This window comes from Nylanderia fulva, unplaced genomic scaffold (assembly GCF_048542155.1).
Source record: "Nylanderia fulva isolate GAGA-0341 unplaced genomic scaffold, ASM4854215v1 Scaffold79, whole genome shotgun sequence".
Classification (NCBI taxonomy): Eukaryota; Metazoa; Arthropoda; class Insecta; order Hymenoptera; family Formicidae; genus Nylanderia; species Nylanderia fulva.
The window spans coordinates 107,536-132,174 of NW_028190905.1; the positions used below are offsets into that span (position 1 = coordinate 107,536).

General features: G+C 39.8%; 4 protein-coding genes across 4 annotated transcripts; 2 read left to right on the forward strand and 2 right to left on the reverse strand.

Moving 5' to 3' along the window:
• Positions 1-3,368: 3,368 nt before the first annotated feature.
• LOC146720060 (uncharacterized) lies at positions 3,369-4,093 on the forward strand. Its single transcript, XM_085489082.1, has 4 exons — positions 3,369-3,577; positions 3,655-3,771; positions 3,856-3,941; positions 3,980-4,093. Exons 2-4 carry the CDS (start codon positions 3,657-3,659, stop codon positions 4,091-4,093), a joined length of 315 nt encoding a protein of 104 aa, XP_085345208.1. The 5' UTR covers positions 3,369-3,577; positions 3,655-3,656.
• Positions 4,094-5,463: 1,370 nt separating this feature from the next.
• Positions 5,464-6,282, reverse strand: LOC146720061 (uncharacterized). Its single transcript, XM_085489083.1, has 2 exons — positions 6,153-6,282; positions 5,464-6,031 (listed from the first exon to the last, which is right to left on the reverse strand). Exons 1-2 carry the CDS (start codon positions 6,203-6,205, stop codon positions 5,464-5,466), a joined length of 621 nt encoding a protein of 206 aa, XP_085345209.1. The 5' UTR covers positions 6,206-6,282.
• Positions 6,283-11,184: 4,902 nt separating this feature from the next.
• Positions 11,185-12,261, forward strand: LOC146720062 (uncharacterized). Its single transcript, XM_085489084.1, has one exon. The coding sequence runs from the start codon at positions 11,185-11,187 to the stop codon at positions 12,259-12,261; it is 1,077 nt and encodes a 358-aa protein (XP_085345210.1).
• A 2,224-nt stretch (positions 12,262-14,485) lies between these two features.
• Positions 14,486-15,440, reverse strand: LOC146720063 (uncharacterized). The gene has a single exon (XM_085489080.1). It carries the CDS (start codon positions 15,266-15,268, stop codon positions 14,486-14,488), a length of 783 nt encoding a protein of 260 aa, XP_085345206.1. The 5' UTR covers positions 15,269-15,440.
• Positions 15,441-24,639: the final 9,199 nt, after the last annotated feature.

The window sequence follows — 24,639 nt, forward strand, 5'->3', positions numbered from 1 at the left end:
CAGTTATTTTTAATTTACTTTTACTTTATATATGTATATATGTAATTTTTATAAATATATCACTGATAATAAAATAAGAACAGTAATTAAATAATATCAACGATATTAAACAAACTTTGAATCTACCCTAAAAAGAGTATAAAAATTTAAAATAAAATTAAAAATGTCAAGACAATAATAATTTTCGATTTTTAAGTAGGAATACTAGGCCGGTTCTAACCCGGGTCCTCTGAGGGGGGTGCGGGGCGGGGGGGTATTCGGGGGCGAGGGGGTATGACGTCACGCGGGCGGGGGTGTCTTATCAGCAGATAAGCTTATCTATGTTTATAAACAAAAGATAAACAATATCTATTACAAAGGGCTGCCGACAATCAGGGAGGGGGGGAATTTATAAACAAAACAAGCGCCGAAAATTTACGTTATCTAAATTTTTCTCGTTCGTACGTTGACGAACAAAGGGTTGATTGGGATATATAACAAGGACCGATGCCGCTGCCGGGCCATAGTACCACTGGCGTTTCTTCTCTTCATACGTTTATGTTTATAAACAAAAGATAAACATTCCAGCAATATCTATTACAAAAGGGCTGCCGACAATCAGGGTAAGGGGGGGAGGTTGCGTTTCTTCTCCTTATACGTTATCTGTATATTTCTAAGAAATATAATCAAATTCTAAGAAGGGCCACCGCTTGGCATACGCCGACAATCAGTTCTCTGAAAATCTAAGATAATCAAATTTTAAGAAGGGCCACCGCTTGGCATACGCCGACAATCAAGGGGGTTGATACATGATCTATACGTATATTTCTAAGAAATACCAGCGCCGATAACCAGCGGCTGCAGGAATTTATAAACAAAACAAGCGCCGAAAATTTACGTCATCTAAATTTTTCTCGTTCGTACGTTGACGAACAAAGGGTTGATTGGGATATATAACAAGGACCGATGCCGCTGCCGGGCCATAGTACCACTGGCGAGCGCACGCTTTCCTCAAGGAAAAATAGCTGTGAGAAAAAAAGTTTAGTGTGCAATTAAAGTAGTTTTTTCTGTGCAGTACAAGTGAATTTTTACAAAAATGGAGAACGCGGTAAAAAAAGATCATTCGAGGTGTTTTGAGAATGTTGAGAGATGGTATAGACATCTCGATGAATGCTATTATGATGAAAAAAAAGATGACCCGTTTCATTTTAAACGTGAAGCGGTGACTTCGGTTGTGCAATTCGTAAGAAATCGCGAACTTGGTGTGCAAAAACCGCATACAAGAGATGTTGCCGATTTCCTAGAAATTCACGAAGACATTTTAAGAGTGACTGGTGGGTTATCCAAATGCACCAGATCGTCTAAACGACACAAGCGAGTCGCATGCTATCAGCGTCGCTACAAAAATTGCGCAGAATATTTTACTGTGGACAACCTTTATTTTGCCGACATGGATATGCCTTCACCATCGGTATCATGCAAAACACAATCATCTGATTATGATTCAGACCAAGAAATAGAGTCAGATAGGAGAGAACCGTCATCATCATCATCATCGCCAGATTTCTTGTCGGCAGCCTATTTATCTTTTCTGTGATTAAATAGGTGTACAATATATGCGAAGAGTATAGCAGTGTTTATGAGATAAGTTTTATCACGCGTGAAAGAGAGGATTGTAGTAAATGTGTCAAGACATATTTTCACGAGGTGTAAACAAAACAATAATCAACTGCTGCAGCAGCTGCTCTTTTATGACCGATCATTTTTCTTTCTGAGATAAGTTCGATCGCATGTGAAGCACAAAGGGCTGAACGAGATATATATTGAGGACCTATGCGCTCTCAAAAATCATTCAGTCCAGGATTTGACAGCACCCTGACCAGTCCGTGAAAAAAAGTCTAGTGGCTATACTTATTTACGGAAGTGCGGAAAAAATTCATTGACTTGTATCATAATTGTGCAAACGCGTGTTGAAAAAAAAAATGGAAAAAGACATTGCGATCAACGTTTCTGATGACGAGATGGAGGTCATCACGATCTCCGACAGCGACAGCGAGAGCGACGCCGAGATGTACGACCCTGTGTACGACAGGGAGGTGAATATCATCTTAGATGATATAGAAGAAATGGAGGGTGATGTCATACCCATTGTTGAGCAAGAAGAAGCAGAAGAAGAAGAGGAGGAAGAAGATTTGCATGACGATGGGTACGAAAGCGAAAACGCTGTTCGGGAGTCGTGCCACTCGCGTACGTTAGATGTACGAGCAGTTGCATCCCTCGACGAAGATACATGGGTATGCGTTATAACAGCATACGTCTCACCAGGAGGGTCAGTGAAAATCTGCATTCCCTGTTTCATGAGAAACAGGGAAAGATTCGCAGCAACTACACTAACGCACAGGCACGTGACAATGCGGTACAGGGATGTACCGCATCTTTATTGCATCGATTGTTTAGAAAGAGTGTTCGTACTCTTCCTGGCCAACTTGTGCCCAATCTGTCAAGGCTGTAAGTATATATATATTAAAATACCAAAAAATCTATAAAATAGTATAATAATTTATTATATTTCTATGTGCAGATGCCGAGGCACAGTCTGACAGCGATGGTTAACGCGACCCCCTCTCTCGCAGTCGCAGCAGGCCCGCTGGCTCTCTCTCGCCGCAGGCCCGAGCCGAATTTCTCTCGCCTCCGACGGCCTTTTTTTTATATATATATTTTATATAATTTTATATAATTTTATATATTATTTATATGTTTATTTTATATAATTTTGATTTCATATATCTTTTTTATATTTGTATCTTTTTATAATTTTATAAATTTTATATTATAAATAATTACACACACACACACACACACACAAATTTTGTAAATTTACACATATTTTATAGATTAAAAAAAATATTATTATCAAATGAGTGTATTTATTTTAGATTAAAATGTCCTCCTTACCTCTTGTTCCCTTTTAAATATTAGGAAAATATAAAGAAATTATTAAAAATTATCTTTAAAAGCTCTCTCTCCTTCGCGTCTCTCTCGCATCTTATTTCGCCGTCTCTCTCAAAACTTGTATGTCTCTTTTTCTCTCTCTCTCGCGTCTTATTTTGCCGTCTCTCTCTTGCGCTGTCGCCGCTGCGGCTCGTTTTCTCTCTCGCATATGCATGGAAGAGCGCGCGCCTCTCCACGTGTCCCTCGCATGGATGCGACCCGCCGGCTCTCTCGAACGTGAGATGTAAACATTCGACACTTGGAATGTTTTTTGAAATAGATATAGTTTTTTGTGAAGATTTTTTAAGTGGGGTACAGCCTGTGGAGAGCAGGGCTGTCTCTGCAATCATAAAGTTTCGAACGGTCCTCAACAAAGTGTCGGGACATTGCAACGAAAATGGTAGTGCTTTTTAAGTGCAAAAATATTAATTAATAGTGGAGGAAAAAATATATTAATATTAATATTTTTTTTTGTAGTTTGCCCTCTGTATTATTTGTTGTTGTTGGGTGATCAAGGACCTCGTTTATGATATATTAAGGGATGCAGAATGGGAAAATTATTCAGATGACGACTTTGAAGAATGGATAGGGGATGACGAATGGGACGGTAAGAATAAAATTTATAATATTGTATTATATTTTTAAATGAATAATGTTATGTTTACATTTCAATAATGGTTCCAGATATGTGTGATTGGGATTGGGACCCATATATAAGAGACGATGACGGCGATTTCTATGATTGGGGTCTGGTGTGGCTGTTCGAGCCGGAACCTGTACCTGTGTATGAAAATTGGGACGGTAAGAATAAAATTTATAATATTGTATTATATATTTAAATAAATAATTGTTATATTTTTAAATTAATAATTGTTATGTTTACAGATGAACCATACGTTCCAATAATGGTTCCAGAGATGTCGGATTGGGACGCATATTTAAGAAGCGACGACGAAGCTGATTGGGGTCTGGTGCAGCTTTTCACTCTACCAGACCCGTACGATGTTAGGCCTCAGCCTACACCGCCGCCACGCCGTCGCCGTCACCGCCGCCGTCACCGCCGCAATCACCGCCGCAATCACCGCCGCCGTCACCGTCGCCACCCCAATCGTCCATAATGTAAATTATTTTATTTTTTTATTTTTCATTTATATCCTTATTTTTATATATTTTATATTTTATATTTTTCTATTTTCTATTTTTATATTTTTTAATTTTTTATTTTTATATTTTTTCATTTTTAATTTTACACACACACACACACAAATGTAAATGTACACATATTTTATAGATTAAAAAAAATATTATTATCAAATGAGTGTATTTATTTTAGATTAAAATGTCTTCCTTATCTCTTGTTCCCTTTTAAATTATAAGTAAATATAAAGAAATTATTAAAAATTATTTTAAAAGCTCTCTCTTTTTTCTCTCTCTCTCCTTCACATTTCTCTCGCGCTCGCATCTTATTTCGCCGTCTCTCTCAAAACTCGTATGTCTCTTTTTCTCTCTCTCGCGTACGTCTCTCGCTGCAGCCCGTCTTCTTTCTCTCTCTCGCGTACGTCTCTCGCTGCAGCCCGTCTTCTTTCTCTCTCTCGCGTCTTATTTTGCCGTCTCTCTCAAAACTCGTATGTCCCTTTTTCTCTCTCTCTCCTTCACATTTCTCTCGCGTCTTATTTCGACGTCTCTCTCAAAATTCGTATGTCTCTTTTTCTCTCTCGCGTACGTCTCTCGCTGCAGCCCGTCTTCTTTCTCTCTCTCGCGTCTTAATTCGCCGTCTCTCTCTCGCCGCGAGCCGCCGAATCTCTCTTTCTCGCCGCCACATCCGATTTCTCTCTCGCGCGCTGTCTCTTTCTTTTCTAGTGGTTGCTCTCTCGCAAAGTATGTAACGGGTGGCGCGCAAATAAAGTACACCATGATATACATATAAATATTTATTTGTCTTATATTTAATACATAATTATATATAATGTAGGCGTGCGATTATTTTCGAGAGTATGTATCACGCCATCATATTATTGTCGCCTTGTCGTCTCGTCCTCGTGTTCGATTATTTATTTATATTTATGTTACCGTGTGCGAATAATAAGAGATTTGATCCGTGTAGAAAATAACAGATGCGACCGTTCGAAAACAAACCAGAGCACGGGTTAGTTGTCGCTTAGCGATTGGCTCAAGTATGATAGGAAGGGATTATTAGGGAAATTAGGAGCGATATAAGTATCAGCGATTTTTGGTAGACAGACACACATAACGCTCTCTTTTTGGACACTCTCTCTTACGATCGAGGACCGCCGAAGTCGGGGCGACGGCGAAGAGACAAGGGAACATTTAGTATTTTGACGACAAGAGGCACCTTGAGTTCGCAATAAATACATTATACTCTAATTATAATTCCTTATTTGATCCGGATTCTTTCCTGACTAATTAATCCGGTCTCCTTATATATATATCTATTTTGTCCACAATCGTTTATCCGCCTACAATAAAGTTTTATTACATATTAAAAACTAAAGCCACCAGCTCGCAATCGACAAGTTGGTGCATGTCGAAGGCGTTGCTAGCGCGTATCGCATTCGGCAATTCTCTCGCATTCGTTACAGTGGATGCAATATTGGAGAATTGCGTATGTTTGATATCAACCGTTGCGATGAGCCTCGTCAATCGATCGAACATTATTTCGATGCATGAATCGAGCTCGAACATACGACGTAACGTCGATTCGACCATCATCATGCGCACGTCCGCCGATTCGAGACTTATGAGCTTGGTGTCGTTTATCTTGTGAAAACGTACTGTTAGCGGCCCGACACTTATGAAGTTATACACATCGTTGTTGGGAGAGTCATTGTTCAAATAATTTTGAATAGCGTGACGTTGCTCGTAGAGTCCTTTCCACGTTTCGAGAAATAGTATTAGCTGTTTTCCCCGATGATCTCCTATGGCGATCTCCACGTAACTCGGCGGATCCACTCTGATGCCGATTTCGAGGAATTTGAATTCCGTGGTCGTCAATGCGTATCGTCTTCCAAGTATACGAACCGCACGAGACTCCAGCGAAACGCTGTAAAAAAATTAGGAAAAAAAATTAAAACTAAATTAGGAAAAAAAGAAATTATAACTCATAAAAAAATAGAAAAATAGAAAAAATATAAAATATATAAAATAGGAAAAGTTATACTTACTCGTCGCATTTCTTCTCGCACGTTTCATCGCGTCTCGGCATGTAGTAATTCATGCTGCTGCTTTTTTGGTGCAGAATATTTTTCTCGAGGGTATTAAAAAGTGAACCACCAGTCAGAACAGTCGACGAGAGACTGATCGTATAAAAGTACTAATAATCGAGTAACGATCATTTTTAAAATATTAGGAAAAGGGGATTCCTAGAAATATATATCTGGAGGGGAAATAAAGAGAAATATTTAAAAGTAATGGGGATAAAAAATTAAATATTAGGAGAAAGGAATTCTTAGAATTATATATCTGGAGGGGAACAAAGAGAAATATTTAAAAATATTAGGAGAAAGGATTTCTTAGAAATATATATCTGGTGAGGGAGAGAAATAACAAAGAAAATAGTATGTAAACAATATGTTTATTCAAAAAACGGATGATCGTCGGATCCAAGCCTGGATTTTGCGGCCGACCACCAATTGAATAATTTAAATACATTTTGTAACGCGCAATTTTTTACATGTTTATTACATCGTAGAGTATATGTGGGATCTAACTTATTTAATGCAGGTACATCTTCATATATGGCATCCAAGGTCTCAATGGTGAAACCGCTGCTCGCATCGTCCATTATTTCGGCCAGCCATTCTCGCTTTTCGAGTCCTTTTACATACACGAGAGAGGACTCTTCATCGTCTTCTTGCTCATTTATGCCAACGATAGCTGCCGTAATCAAGCGCTGAGCCATGCCGTATGGAACATTTCCATCCTCCCATTGTAAGCTGTGATGATGTTGAGTTAGCCACGAGGCCTGACGCCTTTCCGACTTTATAAGCACGCTCCATGGCACAGGGCATGCGAAGAAATAGTGCGACAGGATATATCCTCTTCTCAGGATTGCCGCTTCCTTTACGATAAATCGTTTGTTTAGTATAAATCCTTGCAGGTCGACAAACGTTGGTGCGGACATGATCTCTTCGATGCGAGTCAGTCGAGAGGTATTACTTCACTAACATCAAACATCTCACATCATCTTGATTATGTATCCTCCTCCTCCCCCTCTTTCACACGCGTATTTGTGTAAACATTTTTTAGGTGATTTTGCGCACAACGTTGGTCAACAGGTTGTACTGGATCACACGATCGTGTATAATGAGGCAGTACGCAGTGGTATTATTAGGCACGTTTTCCTTACACTCAAATTCCAATCTCACATCCACCGTTGCGCTCTTGATCGATTCGTTTTGTCGAGAACAATCGATAATCACAAACGGACCGTTTTGTAAAAACCGTGTGATGGTGAGATTGGGCTCGAGGTATTCGTATCCGTAATAGTTCTTGCAGAAACGTGTGTAGGTGTCGTACAGAATTGACCATCTGTTTTTATCAAAATCCAGATTCATGTCGTCGTACGGATAACTTTCCGAGTTCAGAAAGAGTTTCACGTTGGTTAATTTACAGTCGTCGAATCAACTGATATCCTCGGACATGACATTTTTACGCCCTGTCTGCAGAGCAAAAATTACATATCGCGGCTTCTCCAGTTGAGTTGCAGTCTTAATGGCCCACGAATGCTTGGTCGTACGCTGCAATAGCGGAAATTCGTATAGATCCCACGAGCGGAAACCCATGCTGATGTAACGTCCGCTTTCCAGAGCGTGCAGCATCGACAGCTTCTTAATCTCGCTCAACAACACGTGTGGCATTTGCCATTGTATCTTGAATATGTTGATCACAGGCTCCAGTGCAGAATCTCCATACAGGCAATTATTGTCGTTGCGCGATCGTATTAAGATCAACTCATGACGCGCATTAATCACTACTCGTTTGTAGTCATCACAAAATCCCAGCAACATGTAGAGCGGTACGCAGAAATTGAAGTGCCCACTCGCAGAAATCGGATCACTCCAGCCAGCGTTACTCATAACCATGCTTCTATCGAATGATATCGTTACATAGTTTTTGAGCAAACTTGTTATTCTTACATTTCTGTTGCGATCAATCTCCACACCATCGAGCTCATAGCGAATTTCGTCAAACATGAATGCGACACAATTATTTCCCAGTGTCACATTGGATCTCTCAATTGGATGGTTTATCTTTAGTTCTCCCTCAATATATAAGAAACTCTCATACGGCAATGTATATAAATCCTGTTGTTGTATGGGTATTCTTATCTCGTCGCTGTATCCAAATGTTGTGTTGGCAAACGGGTTGTATGTGTGAGTCTCAATCTTGACGATGCGATCGTCAAAGACTGGCTCTTCCTCGATGTTGAGAATCTTAGTCATTGTTCAGATGGTGCGCACCGCAAATCCCAAAGATTGTAAAAACGCAACGTTTGACGAGGTGAGTCTCTTCTTCGTAGTTGATTTGATATTAGCGAATGATGTTGCTGCTGGTCTGATTGTGTTCTTCGTGTCTTTATTCAACACGAGCATCCCGTCGCACGAGGGTGGCCCGCCGTCGTACGTGCAATCTAATTGTTATCTCTTCACCGCGAAAATCGAGCAATCGTCCCTCCTGGTCAGTAACGCGTAACACTAAATCAGTAATGCTCCGTACGAAGACCGGCAGGTAAATGATCTGCGCCGGCGTTTCCGATATCTTATATTCTGGTGGTACCCTCGGTGAAAATTCGTGTATCGTGTGAACGAGTTTATTGTTGCTGTATGCACCCGCGGTCACGTTACACTCTATGCGGATAATGTTCACGTTGATAATATTAATCGCCATGTTTGATTTGTGCCATTTTCGCGGTTGCAGTATACGATTAGAGAATCCCAGCAGCGATCCAATGTTGTTGGGCATGCTAAAGTTTATTCTGTAGGCACACTTGATCTCGCTTCTCATCGTATTGTAATTAGCGCGGAGCACGATTGGATAATCTTCATTGTCGACACCTTTATCGCTAACAGCATTATGTTTTCGGGAAAGTGCGCGTTTTAATAATTCATGTATCGCTTGCAGCTCGTACGCTCCCTCGGGAATCATAATTTTCGCGTCGTCTGTGCCGTAGTAAAATTTATTATTCGAGGAATTCACATTCGATATAGTGTGATAAGTTTCAAAATCCGTCAGACCGAGCTTGTAGTCCGCGTCGCTCAAATCTATGGGCGGAAAGTAGGTCGCCGCGAGGACGCTACTCTTCCCAGTCAATGTTAGTGTTAGCGACATGTTGACAAAACTGAGTTAAATGACGCAATGTCAGTCTTTAAATTTGCGGCGAAAAATCTCGGAGAAACTGCAAGCACAACTGTCCGCAGATACTCTGATCATACGTTTGATAATAAGTGTAATTGTATTCCAATTTCGGCACATTTAAATATTGCACCAATTCCTCGGGTGGTCGAAGATTGCCAAAACTGTCGAAATAAATTGCGCGATTTCCTCTTTTTGCATACGCCACCCAATGAGTGCCAGGACCGTCTGTACTGTCTAGATTAACGATACCACTCTCATTTTCTCGCGCGCCATTTATCGGTAAATTATTGCACATAAATACACCTCTAAAGTATGGAATGTGCATACGTTTTGCAAGTTGTAGCAATTGCACATTTGTAGTTACACCTTTCGGCATTTTTAACGTTTTTTTGACGTTTTTTTTTTTTTTGCTCCTCGTCCATATTTGTAAGGGGCGAGATACAGTCCGCGGCCTTCCATGGCGCGATTGTGGCGTAGTATCTCTTGCAACTGACGTTGCGCGGCTTTTCTATCGTTTACCGCTTTTGCTACGCCAGCCGCTCCGCCAACCAGGGATCCGAGCGCGCCCAGCATTGGTAAAATCGGCAAAAATCCGCCTTGTTTCGCTGCCGAAAGTATCCTCCTCTTCTTCGTCCTCTTTTTCGTTTTCAAGCCCATGCCGAGCTTCGTCTTGGCCTTCATCGCTGTCCAGACAACTGCGGCCGCGGCTCTCTCACCGAGACTCGAGTCTTTTGCGACGATGCGAGTTTTCGCTTTCTCGGCGAGTACCTTATCCGCCGCGTGTCTCTCGGTGAGTTCGCTGCTCCGAGAGTACGCTATATCGTGTTCACGGCACGCCGCGTCCAATGGGTTGACACCTTGATCACCTCTAGCCAATCGCTTTTCCAAACGAGTTCCCGGGCCGCAAAATTGATAGCCGGGGATATGAAGCTCGACCGGAAGTGCGTTTATCGCACAATTTAATAGACCTGTGCCTATTTTCGTTGACATCCGTTGCAATCTCTAGACATTACTGAGCAAAGCGCGAGTCCGCGCAGCTATAAATAGGCGGACGTTGGAAGTCAAATCGGGAGTGAGAAAATGAAATAAGTGCAACAACCTCTGACGATACGAGTGATGAATTACGACGACAGAGTACGTTGCAGCGTGAACGAAGGTGTGCGCAAACACGGTACGATGCTACCGACAACTATACGCGCGATCGTTTGCGGCCCCTCAAACTGCGGTAAAACCAACGTGTTGATAAGCCTGCTGGAAAGTCCGCACGGTGTGCGTTTCGAGAACGCGTACGTGTACTCGAAATCGCTGCAACAGCCGAAATATCGCTATTTGGAAGATTTATTGACGCCGATTGACGAAATCGGCTACTTTACATTCTCCAATAACAGTGACGTCATTCCACCGAGCGAGGCTTATCCAAATTCAATTTTTGTCTTTGATGACGTGGCATGCGACAAGCAAGATACGATAAGAGAGTACTTCTCAATGGGGCGCCACTCGAACATCGACTGCTTCTATCTCTGTCAGACATACGCGAGAATACCAAAACATCTTATACGCGACAACGCGAACCTGCTAATCCTGTTTAAACAGGACGCCACCAATTTGAAGCACGTGTACAACGATCACGTGAATACCGACATGTCGTATGAGGATTTCAGTAATTTATGTCGTACATGTTGGCAACAAAAGTATGGATTTCTAGTGATAGACAAGGACAGCTCGCTTTCGAACGGGCGATACACAAAAGGATTTAACGAGTTCGCGATACCGCAGAGCCATTAGTCGTCGCCAACAATCCTTCTAGTCGAGAGAAACTCTAGAGAGAGTGCTGCCGACATGGTTGATAATATTCGCGAGCGTGAAAAGGTTGCCAAGGAGATTGCGAAGACGGCCGAATCGATCCGCAAGAAACACCGCGCTCTGAAGACCGGAAAAATCGATGATGATATCGCCGTCAAAACTCACTTTAAACCTATTATCGAGCCGCTACAAAAGATTGTCGACAACGCGACGATTTCGTTGAAAAACGAGCCTAACACCGACGACGACGACGGTGTGAAGATCGAGACACGGTATGAGGGGGAAACACCGAAAAAGAGAAAACATAAAACCATCAAGCGATATAAAGAGGAGGAGGAGGAGACATTGAAAAAAAGAAAATATGATATTTCGAAGCCATTGGACGCTTCATTGTCGACAACATCTACACCGAAAAACGCACAACCTGTGATACCCAAAACACTCGTAGACGAAAATGTTTTCGAAACCACGCGTAACCCGCCCGAAATATCTCTTCGACACTGGTTAAGATCGTTGGAAGGTCGACAAATGATGCGAAAGGATTGGGGGCCATTAGGACAAAAGTATATGGACGCTCTTCTCGGTGCTGATGAGAAGAAAGAAATTGATAATGTATACGGAGTCTATTTCGACGAGAATGAAATGCGCATCGGAAACAAACGATTCGCGATTGACAAAGATGACAATATAATCATAGGCGACACGCGGTACATTGGAACGCCCGGATTGTACGAGTTGATCTTCAAGAAAAGACCTGATTACCAGAAGGATGATTTGCAAAAATACAAACATATATTATTGGCGACAAATGCGCATAAACGCAATTTTGATGTGCAAGACCGTGTGAAGAGTAACAAGGGGGACAAGTACAAATATATAATCGCACCGTTGACGCGGGTGGAATCGGACGACCCAAAATCTGGCATGGGAATGCCTCGCGCTATGACGCTAACCAACAATAAGATTGATTACGTGCACTGGGACGACCCCAACGAGCTAGTGGATCGCCTACGATTGCTCGATGCTTCGCACCAAGCTGGCAACAACGCGCATGACAACGAGATCTTGTCGATTATCGAGGAACTGCGGGAAGCGGACATTATTATAAATTAAACAAGGTTCCCGACAATCTATTCAGTTCATCGTGTGACACTTTACAAAGCATTGAAAAAATGTCTATCAATAAATTTGGATTATTCGAGAGGAGAAATGATGCAACCCCTGGCACAAACGATCAATGGTATAGATTGATTAGAAAATGCGTGCGCAAAAACGCTCTGCATCGCGTCGCTACAGATTATGACGCGAGATCGCGCAAGATTCGCCGTGTAGCGCAACCTGAGGCGGATACCGATGTCGTCAACAAATTGTACCTGGAAGAGTGCTTTAAAACATTGATGATCCAACAGAAAGAGTCAGATGAGAAGCTGGCTGCGTTAGAGAAGGATGTACAAGCGTTGGAAACTGCGATAAAAGAGCTTCTGCGTGCGCCAAACACTACCTCAGACACAGGTATCTAATGAGCGGTTGGCTCAGAAACGTCTATCAAACAGTTGTGAAACGTCTAGAAGGGATTCTCGAGTGGTTGCAAACAGTTGTTGAACAGCTACGAAGGATTATCAGCGTGCTACCAAACAACAATAAGTGGCATCAGTGACCGACCTGGAAGCAGCAGTGAACGACCCGAAAGCAGCAGTGAACGACCTGGAAACGGTGGTGAACGCGACCGCTACGATCGAGGTTACGATCATGTCAAACAGGGTTGCGAACGAGGCTACGAACAAGTCCTTAAAGGTTACATACAAGGCTATCAACAACTCAGTAAGGGTTGCGAACAGGTCAGGGACAGCTGCGAACGGGCCAAGGCGGGCTACGAACGGATCAGAAACGACTTGGGACGAGGCTGTGATCGAGTCAGGAACGATTTTCGAATGGTCCAAGGACGTGAGTGAACGAACGTGAAAGAACCCGAAACAACGAGGCACGAACCCGAAACAACGAGGCACGAACCCGAAAGAACGAGAATTTAACCCGAAACAACGAGGCACGAACCCGAAAGAACGAGAATTTAACCTGAAACAACAAGGCACGAATCCGAAAAAACCCGAAAGAACGAGAATTTAACCCGAAAGAACGCGAAAGAACAAGGCACAAACCCGAAACAACGAGGCACGAACCCGAAAGAACGAGGCACGAACCCGAAACAACGAGGCGCGAACGCAAAAGAACCCGAAACAACGAGGCACGAACCCGAAAGAACCCGAAAGAACGAAAATGAATAGTGAAAATAACAACGAGCAACATAGTTTGGAGAGACGGCAGTTGGTAAACGAGTTGCACGCGTCAGCGAGAAAAAATTTCCCTCGAAGACATGTCATAGTGCGAGGATACGATGATCTGTGGCAAGCCGACATTGTCGAGATGCGTCCATACTCCCGTTTCAACAGAGGTTACCACTACATACTCACCATCATCGATGTGTTGAGCAAGTATGCGTGGGCTGTACCACTCAAGAGTAAAGGAGGAAGCGAGACAGCTGACGCAATCGCCAAGATAATTCAAGATAGCAAGAGATGCCCGAAAAACATGCAAACCGATAACGGAAAGGAATTTTACAACGCCGATGTGCAACGACTTATGCGAAGACATGACATTAATCACTATTCTACATATTCGATATTGAAGGCGGCGGTCGTCGAGCGATTCAATCGCACACTAAAGAACGATATGTGGAAGATGTTTACGCTGAATGGTACTTACAAGTGGTTCGACATGCTGCCACGTCTCGTATCAGATTACAACGGACGCAAGCATCGAACGATTGGTATGCGACCCGCCGACGTTACCCCTGCGATCGCCGAAAGACTCTTGGCTACCGTGTACAATCGTGTAAAAATCGCGGGTCCGGCAAAGTTCAAAGTAGGTGATCAGGTACGCGTCAGCAAGTACAAACAACTTTTCGAGAAGGGATACACGCCAAATTGGACAACCGAGGTGTTTAAGATTGTTAAAGTGCAGCATACTAATCCCGTAACATATTTACTCGAGGATTATCGCAAGACATCTATCGCTGGAGCGTTTTACGAGCATGAGCTGCATCGTGCAAATTATCCGGATGTGTACCTCGTGGAGAAAATACTGCGCAGGAGGGGTGACGAGGTTTATGTGAAATGGCTGGGATTCGACAGTTTGCACAACTCTTGGATACATAAAAACAATGTTATTTAATGTATTTTATTCAATCATTGTATAACATAATATATATTGTATAACATATATGAAATATATGAAATATATAACAAAATATATATAATTCCCATTAATACGTCCTTACAATTTACAATGGTATTCGATAATGTCCCCACGGCAAGGTGTCGGTCGAATCAGGTACGACATACCGCTTATCGTCGTAGGGACTTAGAGCAATTTTCGTCTCGCTGATGGTATACACTTTATGCAATTTCGATCTTATACATGACTGTTGACGCGTCATTTCAATCTCGTCATTAAGACAGCGTGTATAATCGTCAAATGTTATACTACGCGCTACGACGTTACTTTTGACACCTTTTGCCTTTTTAGTGTCCTTTTTACCATCCACCCGCAAAGCATACATTTTTGCTCTAAGCCCGACAAATTCGGTCATTATCGCGCCGTTATTCTCATCTTTCATCAGACCCGGCACCTTTTTATTCGCGAGCGGTATACCGTACGCATTATTCGCGGCGTAATCGCTGGTATCGAATCGAGCGATATCGCGTTTCATATTTTCATAGACATCTTGACATTTAATTTGATATATTAAACTGTCCGTGTCGGTGTACATTACTCTACAATTGTCACGATAGAGCGGTGACATGTATTCGTGGTGAAATTCATAAAGACATACTTTTGATACGTCGAGTATGCACATGCCAACGTAGATTGGTTTGTAGAATTTAACTTCGAGTTTGCGTAATTCTATGGCAACTAATTTTTCCGAAAATATGCTTGTACTATGAAAATTTGGTTTAGCGATCATTGCCTCCGCACCGTACCGTCCGTCCCATTTTGTTAATAATTTTACATCCATATGATTGCGCACATTTTCCATCGTCTTGCCGAATACCGCGTTATTCATCAATTTATATAAATTTTTTTCAAAATCGTTTTTCGCTCGTGTTCTAAACTGTGTGTTGAGTTCGATGTATTTTTGAAGCCACGCTGACTGCGTGAATTGTAGTATGCGATATATTTTTGTTATGCGTAGCCCGTGGCGCGTGCACTGCTGCAGATTACGATAGTGTATTACGTAGCGCTTTTTATCGTAAAGCGTTGCTAGGAGTTTATACACCCGCTTGCCGGGCGGCTTATCGCGCGTCGGGCAAAACGGTAGGTCAATGTGCGCGTCATGAAGATGCTGCGGATACTCTAAATCTACTTCGAGAACATAGCCTATAGGTGAATCGAACGCGATAGATGATACGTCAAAATTCGATATATCGTCGACCCACCGAAAATCGGCATATGGCAATGGTTGACACATTGCCCATCCGTACAAATTATTTACATCAAAATACATGAGATAAGATGAGGGTTTCGATGGGTCGTACGATTGCATGTACTTGTTATTTGCCTGTGCGTATCGACTTGAACATTGACTAAGGCCGCCGCGTATACCTCGTTCGACAAACATTACCATGTCAATGTCTGTTAATAATTCAAATTTTATATTTGTATGTTTTAACATGGCGTCCCATGTATATCCGGGGAGAGTATAATAATACGCGGGATCGAGTCCACAACTTTTTATACAACTGTCGCGAAAATTTTCAAATACGTCTGCCAATAACAAGACATCAATTTTTAAATATAAATCGCTATATTCGCCTAGCGTTCGAAGGGAAAATCGGCTCCAGACGGTCTCGGCATGCGCGTAATCACTCTCGGATACTGTGTCGCCGGTCAGGGAACTGTAAAATGAGTCGCGCGGCGGTAAACGTGTGTCTTGTAATCTGTCCACGCAGTCTATGTATTCGTATGGAAAGACACCCTTTCGTGTCAATAAATTGAATTTTTCACTAGTTAAATTTTGATATTCCGAATGTAAAATTTTTAATTTATCTTTATCCAAAAATGACGCTAATTTGTCAAGACTAGCACTGAGAAACTTATACGAATCGATAAAGCGTAATTTGATATAATTTTTTGCATTTTTGTCTTGTGTCAATCTAACAGTTTTCGAGAATGATATATATTTTTCCTTTGTTATCGGCAATAATTCGATTTCCCCTTCGAACGCTGTGGCTATGTCCTCGATAATGAAATGCACGTCGTAGCCGGACAGATTGTGAAAGACTATAGGAATACAAAATGATTCTTTGTAATTTAAGTTACAATTTGAGTGCGCGGGGCCTCTGTACCGCCCGGTGAGGTGGCAATGATCGCGAACGCGTGTATCGTCTTCGTCAAACGATTTTTCGCATATATGACAATGTGTTGCGCTGCGAAATTTTGTCCACTCGTCAGGCGTTAAATTTATCATGGGGATATTGGTCGTTAAAATATTTTTTACGCGGATTGCTAAATTTTTAAGCTGTTCGGCGAACCACGCGACGCAATCGACACTACGGCGGGAATTGTATGTGGACAACAAACTGTCATACGAACACTGTACGTAATACGCGATGCTGAATACTTGATGGTGTTGATAATTTTTGGCATCTTCGGTCTTTGCCAAAACACACTCGAGATCGGCGTACACTACAAACGGCAGCCGCTCCTTCCTCGTGTAATTGTCGAAGCTGAGCCACTTGTCCTTGTCGCTCGGCAACCGGATAGCACAGTCGTTCAATTTCCCGCAATCTTCCGTATGCGCTTGCAATTTATCCGCCGCTCCGAAATAGTGTAAACATCTGTAAAAAATAAAAAATTTAATTAGAAATATTTTAAATATAATTTAAGTTTAATAAATATATACTTACCGATCGCAGATAAATTTTTTATGAGCTTTTTTGCTCAGTTGCGAGCTCACGAGACGAGACAGATTTTTTATCAAAACAAAATGTCCGACGCTGTTATCGTCTTCCACGTACAGCAGATTGACGTGTCTGTCCTTCTTTTTTTCCGAAAGACGTAGCGGGACGATGTTCTCGTTGTCGATGATGTACACGTTTACGGAGATGTCGTTTGCAAGTTCAAATTTTTTAATTTGATTCACAGTCACTGAAAACTCAATGTTTTGGAGATTCAGCACTGTGGTGTAATGCGAATAGGAGGATTCTCGTTCCATATGTCTTTCAGCGGGGTACAGAGCGGCTACCACTGACCATGCGAAACACGCATTGTCCGCTGATAGCACATTAACAACCGCTCTTTTTACCATAATTTTTTGCGGTAATTTGACATGGCATCCAGCGCGCATTGGATTATACTTGTTGATATTTACTGTCAAATCTATTATCCGCGACAATGCCCAGCCGCTATCGCGTTCCTGGAATTCTTCTAGCGATGCTAGCGTGGGCTCGATTACGCGGCGCTCGTACCACTCGCGTACATCGGACGTGCGAAAGAGTTCAAAGTTTCTCGTATTGATACTTTTATTGGCACGCTTGTCACCGGACACAAATTCGCCGTTGAAAACAGTGTTCACTTTTACACTGATGTGTCTCTGCAGCACATTCTCCACGTTCTCGACTACAATGTCTGCTGCATTTTCCAAAAACTGACGCGGTTCGATATAGTCGACGTTAATTACCGCACCGGTAAGTATACGGCTATCGAACGCCGTATCGATCTCGCGCCAAACGAGTCTTTGCGCGTTATTGCCGCCGCCACTAAATCCGCCGCCGCTGCCACTAGGTATGGATCCACCACTAAACATGGATTCACCGACATATTGTCTCTGCAAGCGCACCTTCGCACCCTCGAGTCGCGCTATTCTCGCCACGAGAGATTGCCTATGTCCAATCGAGAGACGCGGACGCTTGGCACGGCTGCGTTCTTCCAGCTCTTCGATAAACCGTTCGCACTTTTGCAGCCATCCGAAATATTCGCCCAAGGTGCTTCTTAGAATTTAATTATATTTCTTAGAAATATACAGATAACGTATGGGGGAAGAAACGCAACCCCCTTGATTGTCGGCGTATGTCAAGCGGTGGCCCTTCTTAAAATTTGATTATATTTCTTAGAAATATACAGATAACGTATGAGGAGAAGAAACGCAACCCCCTTGATTGTCGGCGTATGCCAAGCGGTGGCCCTTCTTAGAATTTGATTATATTTCTTAGAAATATACAGATAACGTATAAGGAGAAGAAACGCAACCCCCCCCCCTGATTGTCGGCAGCCCTTTGTAATAGATATTGTTTATCTTTTGTTTATAAACATAGATAAGCTTATCTGCTGATAAGACCCCTCCGCCCGCGTGACGTCATACCCCCTTGCCCCCGAATACCCCCCCGCCCCGCACCCCCCTCAGAGGACCCGGGTTAGAACCGGCCTAGTATTCCTATTTTTTTAAACAATTGAAAATAAATGCTTTATTAAAAACTAAGAATTAAAATATATATATATATATATATATATATATATATATATATTAACAAAACCACATTATTGAGTCAAAATTTGAAAAAGATTTTACTTTAATAAAATTTTAATTTATGGCTTAATTATCAAAATAAATTATTACAACAAATTTAGAAATGCAAAAAAATGTGTATGTAATTATATATATGATTTTGTATGTGATTATACAAGATGTCCCACAACGTGATGTCCACAGTGAAACTTTGTATTCTTGGGATCATTCTAAGTCACAAAGTCTTAATACACATATGCCGTAAAGTCAATTTGTTCGAGGACGCGCTTCGCGAAAAGAGGTTGCGCAATAAGTTAAGTCACCCTTTGTATATGAAAGAGAGTTTAATTATATACAATATACACTGATCGACAAAATACACACACACAAAAAATTAACATAGACTTTTAATCAGTTTCAGAAGACAGTACTTGTAATCACAAAAAGAAATAAGCGGCGATCAACTAATTTCTGCGGTTTAACAATAAGCGGATATGCGGTTTACGGCGGAATGCGATAAGGCGCGAAATCTGGGTATGAGCTTCTCTTTATGGTTTTCCCGAGAGAGTTCACCTTCTCGTGAAGCGCCAATTATTATAAGCAATTTTAATTGTGCTCGAGGTGACTCGAGAACACGGCTCATAATTGGCTGCTTCGCTGAGATGGGCAAAAAGACGCGAGTTTTGCCATGCGCGCGCGACTGCTCGCTGTTTTTGGTAATTCGGGACGCGTGGTAAGCCGCGCATGCTTATAGCGATATAATTATCTGGTGAAACGGTTGCGATACCGGTAGTTATTTATTTACTGAGATAGTTTTTTTTTTTATGACAGCTTTAATTTATGACGATTTGTTTCCTCTAACAAACATAGAAAAACTTTGACTTTTTATTATTGACTCGACGATCGACGTTTCTCGAAATTATCGAAATTTTACCTTTGCATCTTGAACACGATTGTTTTAAAGTAACAGCGAAAAGACAAAATTGCATATAATAAGAAAGTATTATTTATTGAAGATAATAATTTTATTTGTTGAATGATAGTATTATATAATAATTAACTACTTTATAAACTGTGCAGTAATGTAAATCATAAAGGTGTTTTCTTGCACTTGCGTGATAAAGTAAGGCATACATTGAATTGTTGAGAAATAAGCCACCAATCCGCACGTTAAACAGCAATCAAAATTCGAACTTTCGTGACTGGTATTACAAAAAATAATTACATGTGTTATCATAGTAAAAAAATAAATAATAAATAAATGTGTAAATAATAATTAAAAATTAATTTTTGTAAATAATAAAAATGTGTAAATAATAATTAAAAATTAATTTTTGTAAATAATAATCAAAAATTAATATGTATACCTTACTTTACCGCACAAATGCGAGAATAAACACCTTTATGACTTATATTACCGCACAGTTTATAAAGTAGTTAATTATTATATAATATTATCGTCCAATAAATAAACTTATCTTTAATAAATAATACTTGTATTATTATATGCAATTTCGTCTTTTTGCTATAATTTTAAAACAATCGACTTTAGGGCATATGTATATTAAGACTTTTTGACTGTTGGAATAATCCCAAGAATGCAAACTTTCACTGTGGATATCACGTTGGGGGACACCCTGTATAATAATTTTTTACCTGAATGAAATGATTAAAAATTATTAAAATTTTTTAACAAGATTCTCCAAAATTATATAACATAATTTACATAAAAAAGGTGTATAACTTTAAAAAACCACTATTGTCGTCATCCCCGAAAAAATTGCGAAATTTTTGTACTAATTTCATGAAAATCAATTAATAAATATGTAATTGTGTGAGTAGATGAGTGGAGGTATAAAACTTAAAAAAAAAACATCCTCGCCATCCGCGAAAAATTTGCAAAATTTTGGTAACAATTTCGTGAAAATTGATTAATAAATGTGTGAGTGCGTGAATGAATACGTGGAGGTATATAAAATTTAAAAAAAATCACCATTTTCGCCCAAAAAATCACCATTTTCGCCAAAAAAAATTTGCAAAATTACGGTAACAATTTCGTGAAAATTGATCAATAAATGTGTGAATGCGTGGGTGGGTGCATAAAAGTGTAAAACTTAAAAAAAAAAACATTCTCGCCATCCCCAAAAAATTTGCGAAATTTTAGTATCAATTTCATGAAAATCGATTAATAAATGTTTTAGTGCGTGAGTGGATGTGTGGGTGAAAGTGTAAAACTTAAAAAGATCAGTATGGTCACTATCCCCTAAAAATTCGCGAAATTTTGGTACCAATTTTGTGAAAATCAATCAATAAATGTATGAGTGAGTGGGTGAGTGGATGTGTGAGTGAGTAAGTGAAAGTATAAAACCTAAAAAAAAACACCATCATCATCATCCCCCACAAATTTGCAAAATTTTGGTATCAATTTCGTAAAAATCAATCAATAAATGTTTGAAAGCATGGGTAGATACGTGGGTGAGTTGATGAAGGTGTAAAACTTGAAAAAACCCACCATCGTCGCCATCCTCGAAAAATTTGTGAAATTTTGATACCAATTTCATAAAAATTGGTCAATAAATGTGTAAATGCGTTGGTGAGTGCGTGGGTGGGTGCATAGGTAGGTGGGTGGAGGTGTAAAACTTAAAAAGAAAACCTCTGAAAAGAATCCCCGAAAAATTTGCGTAGTTTTGGAACCAATTTCGTGAAAATCAGTCAATAAATGTAAAATTAATCAACATCACGGAAAAGCGGTGACACGAACTGCGATATATGTGAGTAATCGACTTTACATGCCCTTTTTAATGAAGGATTATTTAAAATAAATATTATTGTATACTTATAAGAGACCTTAACAGCACATGATATCATTCGAATAGTCTATACTCATAATGTAAATATACGTAACGTACGTAATATAATATACTGAATATCCTTATAATTCCTGAAATATATCTATTTCCTGAAATATATTATTTTTGTATATTCACAGAATATATTTTTAATATGTTTTACAATTGTGACTATTAAAATGATCTCACAATCGCGTCCTTGCAATCCGCGCCGCTACGAAATGCACGGGGTGTCCGATACATATATATTATACATATATACTATACATACATATATACAGAGTGTCATAAAAGACCATCTACTTGTAAGTACATATGTAGCATTGTTCTTTATTAAAAATAAGTCGAAAAATCTTGAATTATTTTTTATCATACTCAATAAAAAATAATTTGTAAACAAAGATAGGCGAATCAGTACCGGTCTTTGGCTAGACACACATCGGTGAGCCGCGCGCCTGGTAATGTGCATGAGCGCTCCATCCGCACGGCGACATTAACTTTTGCACACTCTGCTAGCATGCAATGTTTTTATGCATTGCAATAATAAAAATAATTTTTTCTTATAAAACTGAAAACATATTTCTTTTTTCTCTTGAAACATCTCTTATAGAAAATATCGACAAGAGAGAATAGAATTATCGTCAAGACGTAACCATTTTTAATAAAGAGAAGAAAATCTCTCTGTGTTTTACAAAAATTATTTTTTAAACAATCCGTTTCTTTAAAATAAAATCTTTGCGTTAATGTTTAAATTTTAAAACGTATCACTTATATTGAATCTTTTTACATGTGATTTTGTCTAGCTATAGAACTGGTCTCACTCACTATCTTATATTCATTTTCATTACAGTGTTGTGGAAAGATCTCGAGATAAGCTATAAAAATATGTAATAAAAAATGGGGGGTTCTATTTAACAAATTCAAGGTGATCTTTACGTGTCCTTGACAACACCATTCAAGATTAAACTGATATAATCATTAAACAGATTATTTTAAGCCATTCAATTTGGTATACTTATAACTTTTATTATCGTCGATCGTTTTCGAAATATTCAGCTGACACGAATGGTCTTAATTACCCTGTATACACATCCACACACGAGCGCATACATACCCACACTTGCATCCCTCAACACACCATACACACTAACACATTAAAACATCGTCATAAGTAACAATATTCCTATTATACATGAGTACGACGTCCATTATACAGTTTTCAACTGTGCACTTTTATGGACCTTTGACTTTTGATATTTCAAAAACTGTCTATTTTTTTACCTTGTGCCTATGATAATTTTTGATCAGGATGTCACGAACTACAACATATCTGAGATTCAGCCATTTTGACCGAAACTATTTTTCCATATGTTTTGTGCGGGGTCCTTTTCTTTCCCTTTAAAAATCCAAGAGTTATTTAAGCACGCAAATATTTTCAAATTCCGTTATCTTTAATTGTTCACATCTGTAGTGGACATTCCTAAAAACCGGAATTCGGGCCGCCATAAAACACGCAAAATCGATGGAACCGACGGCTGAAGCAAGAAGTGGCTGGGATCGCGGCACATGTCCGATTTGTAAGGTTATTTAAGTTAATTTGTTTCTTCAGTTAGTAATTTTATGTTTGTATTTTGCGCCGTCCATCGTGTAACGTGGACTGAGCAAATAGCGCTTTGGTGGAAAGACGCGCTCTCAAGCGCCACAAAAAACCAGATGTACGCAAGCTACGAACTAGTACAGTTCAGTACACTTCAAGAAATAAAGTTTTTAATACAATTATTTGTGGCACAAGTCATTAAGAATTTTACAAGTTCAACAGACATTATTCGTAAGCAGTACGACTGCTAATTCGACTAACTGCGAAATTATTCATGGTCCTTCGAAGCGGAACCCAGAAAAATTGAGCTGGGAAAAGAAAAAAGTGAGTACGTGCAAATGTGTAAGAACAATTAACGGCTAGCATTGGAAGCCGCGAGATCGAGAATCGTGGTGCAGCAGAAGTAGCTACACTAGCAAAGGAAGCAGCCTTGCTGTTAATACCATAGCAGTTGTGAAACGTTAACAGATGAGCAAGTTGATGGAAGAGCAAATTGTCCACAAAGAAAAATATATTAATCTAAAGTTAAGAGGACAAAAAATAATAAAAGAACGCATGAGATCAGTCTTAGCTATTAATGATTTAGATCAAGCTGTCGAGGTCCCGGAGGGTATCAGAATGCCAACAAATAAAAGTCATGTAAGATTACCTAAGATAGATTTACCCGTATTTTCAGGAGCATATGAAGAATAGCATTTTTTTTAACACATTTAATTTACTAATATATTCCAATAATTCTTTAATTAATATTCAAAAATTTCATTATTTGAAATCTTCGATAAAGGATGAGGCAGCTGAAACTATAGCTTCATTAGAGATCTCAGAAGTTCATTATAAGGATGCTTGGCTTAGATTGAAAGAAAGATACGATAATGAACGTCTCGCGGTTCAAAATCATATCAAAGCAATATTTGAATTACCTATGTTGAAAAAAGAAAATAGCATCATGTTAAAAAACATATTAGATGGTACATTAAAAAATTCTAGAGCATTAACCGCATTACAATGTCCCACACAGTATTGGGACAACTTATTAGTATACATAATTACTAGTTAATTAGATTATATAACAATTAAAGAGTGGGAAGCTAGTTTAGATGCCTAAGTATTGCCTACATTTAGAGAATTGACTTTCTTACACGAAGGTGCTAGGTGCTGAAAGCAGTGGCCAGGAGGAGCTTTTACATGACACCGAATATTAACTCACGTCAAGCGAGTATAGGAAAGGTATCGATTTCTCACGCAGCAGTAGCGAATGTTAAGTGTTTGCATTGCAAGGACGACCATTAAATATACCAGTGCAAAAATTTTAAGAAACTTTTGGTAGCGGATCGTTTGATTAAGGTAAAGGGCTTAAAATTATGTTTGAACAGTTTTAAAGGAAAACACTTTGCAAAATATTCAGCTAGTGATTGTAACAAAATGTACTAGAAAACATAATACTTTGTTACACAAAGATCGCGATTTATCAAAGGAAACTAAAG

Excerpts from the sequence above, each read along its gene's own strand:
- LOC146720061 (XM_085489083.1), bottom strand. The coding sequence starts at position 6,205 with ATGAATTACTACATGCCGAGACGCGATGAAACGTGCGAGAAGAAATGC. Across the intron at positions 6,032-6,152 it reads TGCGAGAAGAAATGCGACGA|CGTTTCGCTGGAGTCTCGTG; the intron begins GTAAGTATAACT and ends ATTTTTTTACAG.
- LOC146720060 (XM_085489082.1), top strand. The coding sequence starts at position 3,657 with ATGTGTGATTGGGATTGGGACCCATATATAAGAGACGATGACGGCGAT. Across the intron at positions 3,772-3,855 it reads TGTGTATGAAAATTGGGACG|ATGAACCATACGTTCCAATA; the intron begins GTAAGAATAAAA and ends TTATGTTTACAG. Across the intron at positions 3,942-3,979 it reads ACGAAGCTGATTGGGGTCTG|GCCTCAGCCTACACCGCCGC; the intron begins GTGCAGCTTTTC and ends GTACGATGTTAG.
- LOC146720062 (XM_085489084.1), top strand. The coding sequence starts at position 11,185 with ATGGTTGATAATATTCGCGAGCGTGAAAAGGTTGCCAAGGAGATTGCG.
- LOC146720063 (XM_085489080.1), bottom strand. The coding sequence starts at position 15,268 with ATGAATAACGCGGTATTCGGCAAGACGATGGAAAATGTGCGCAATCAT.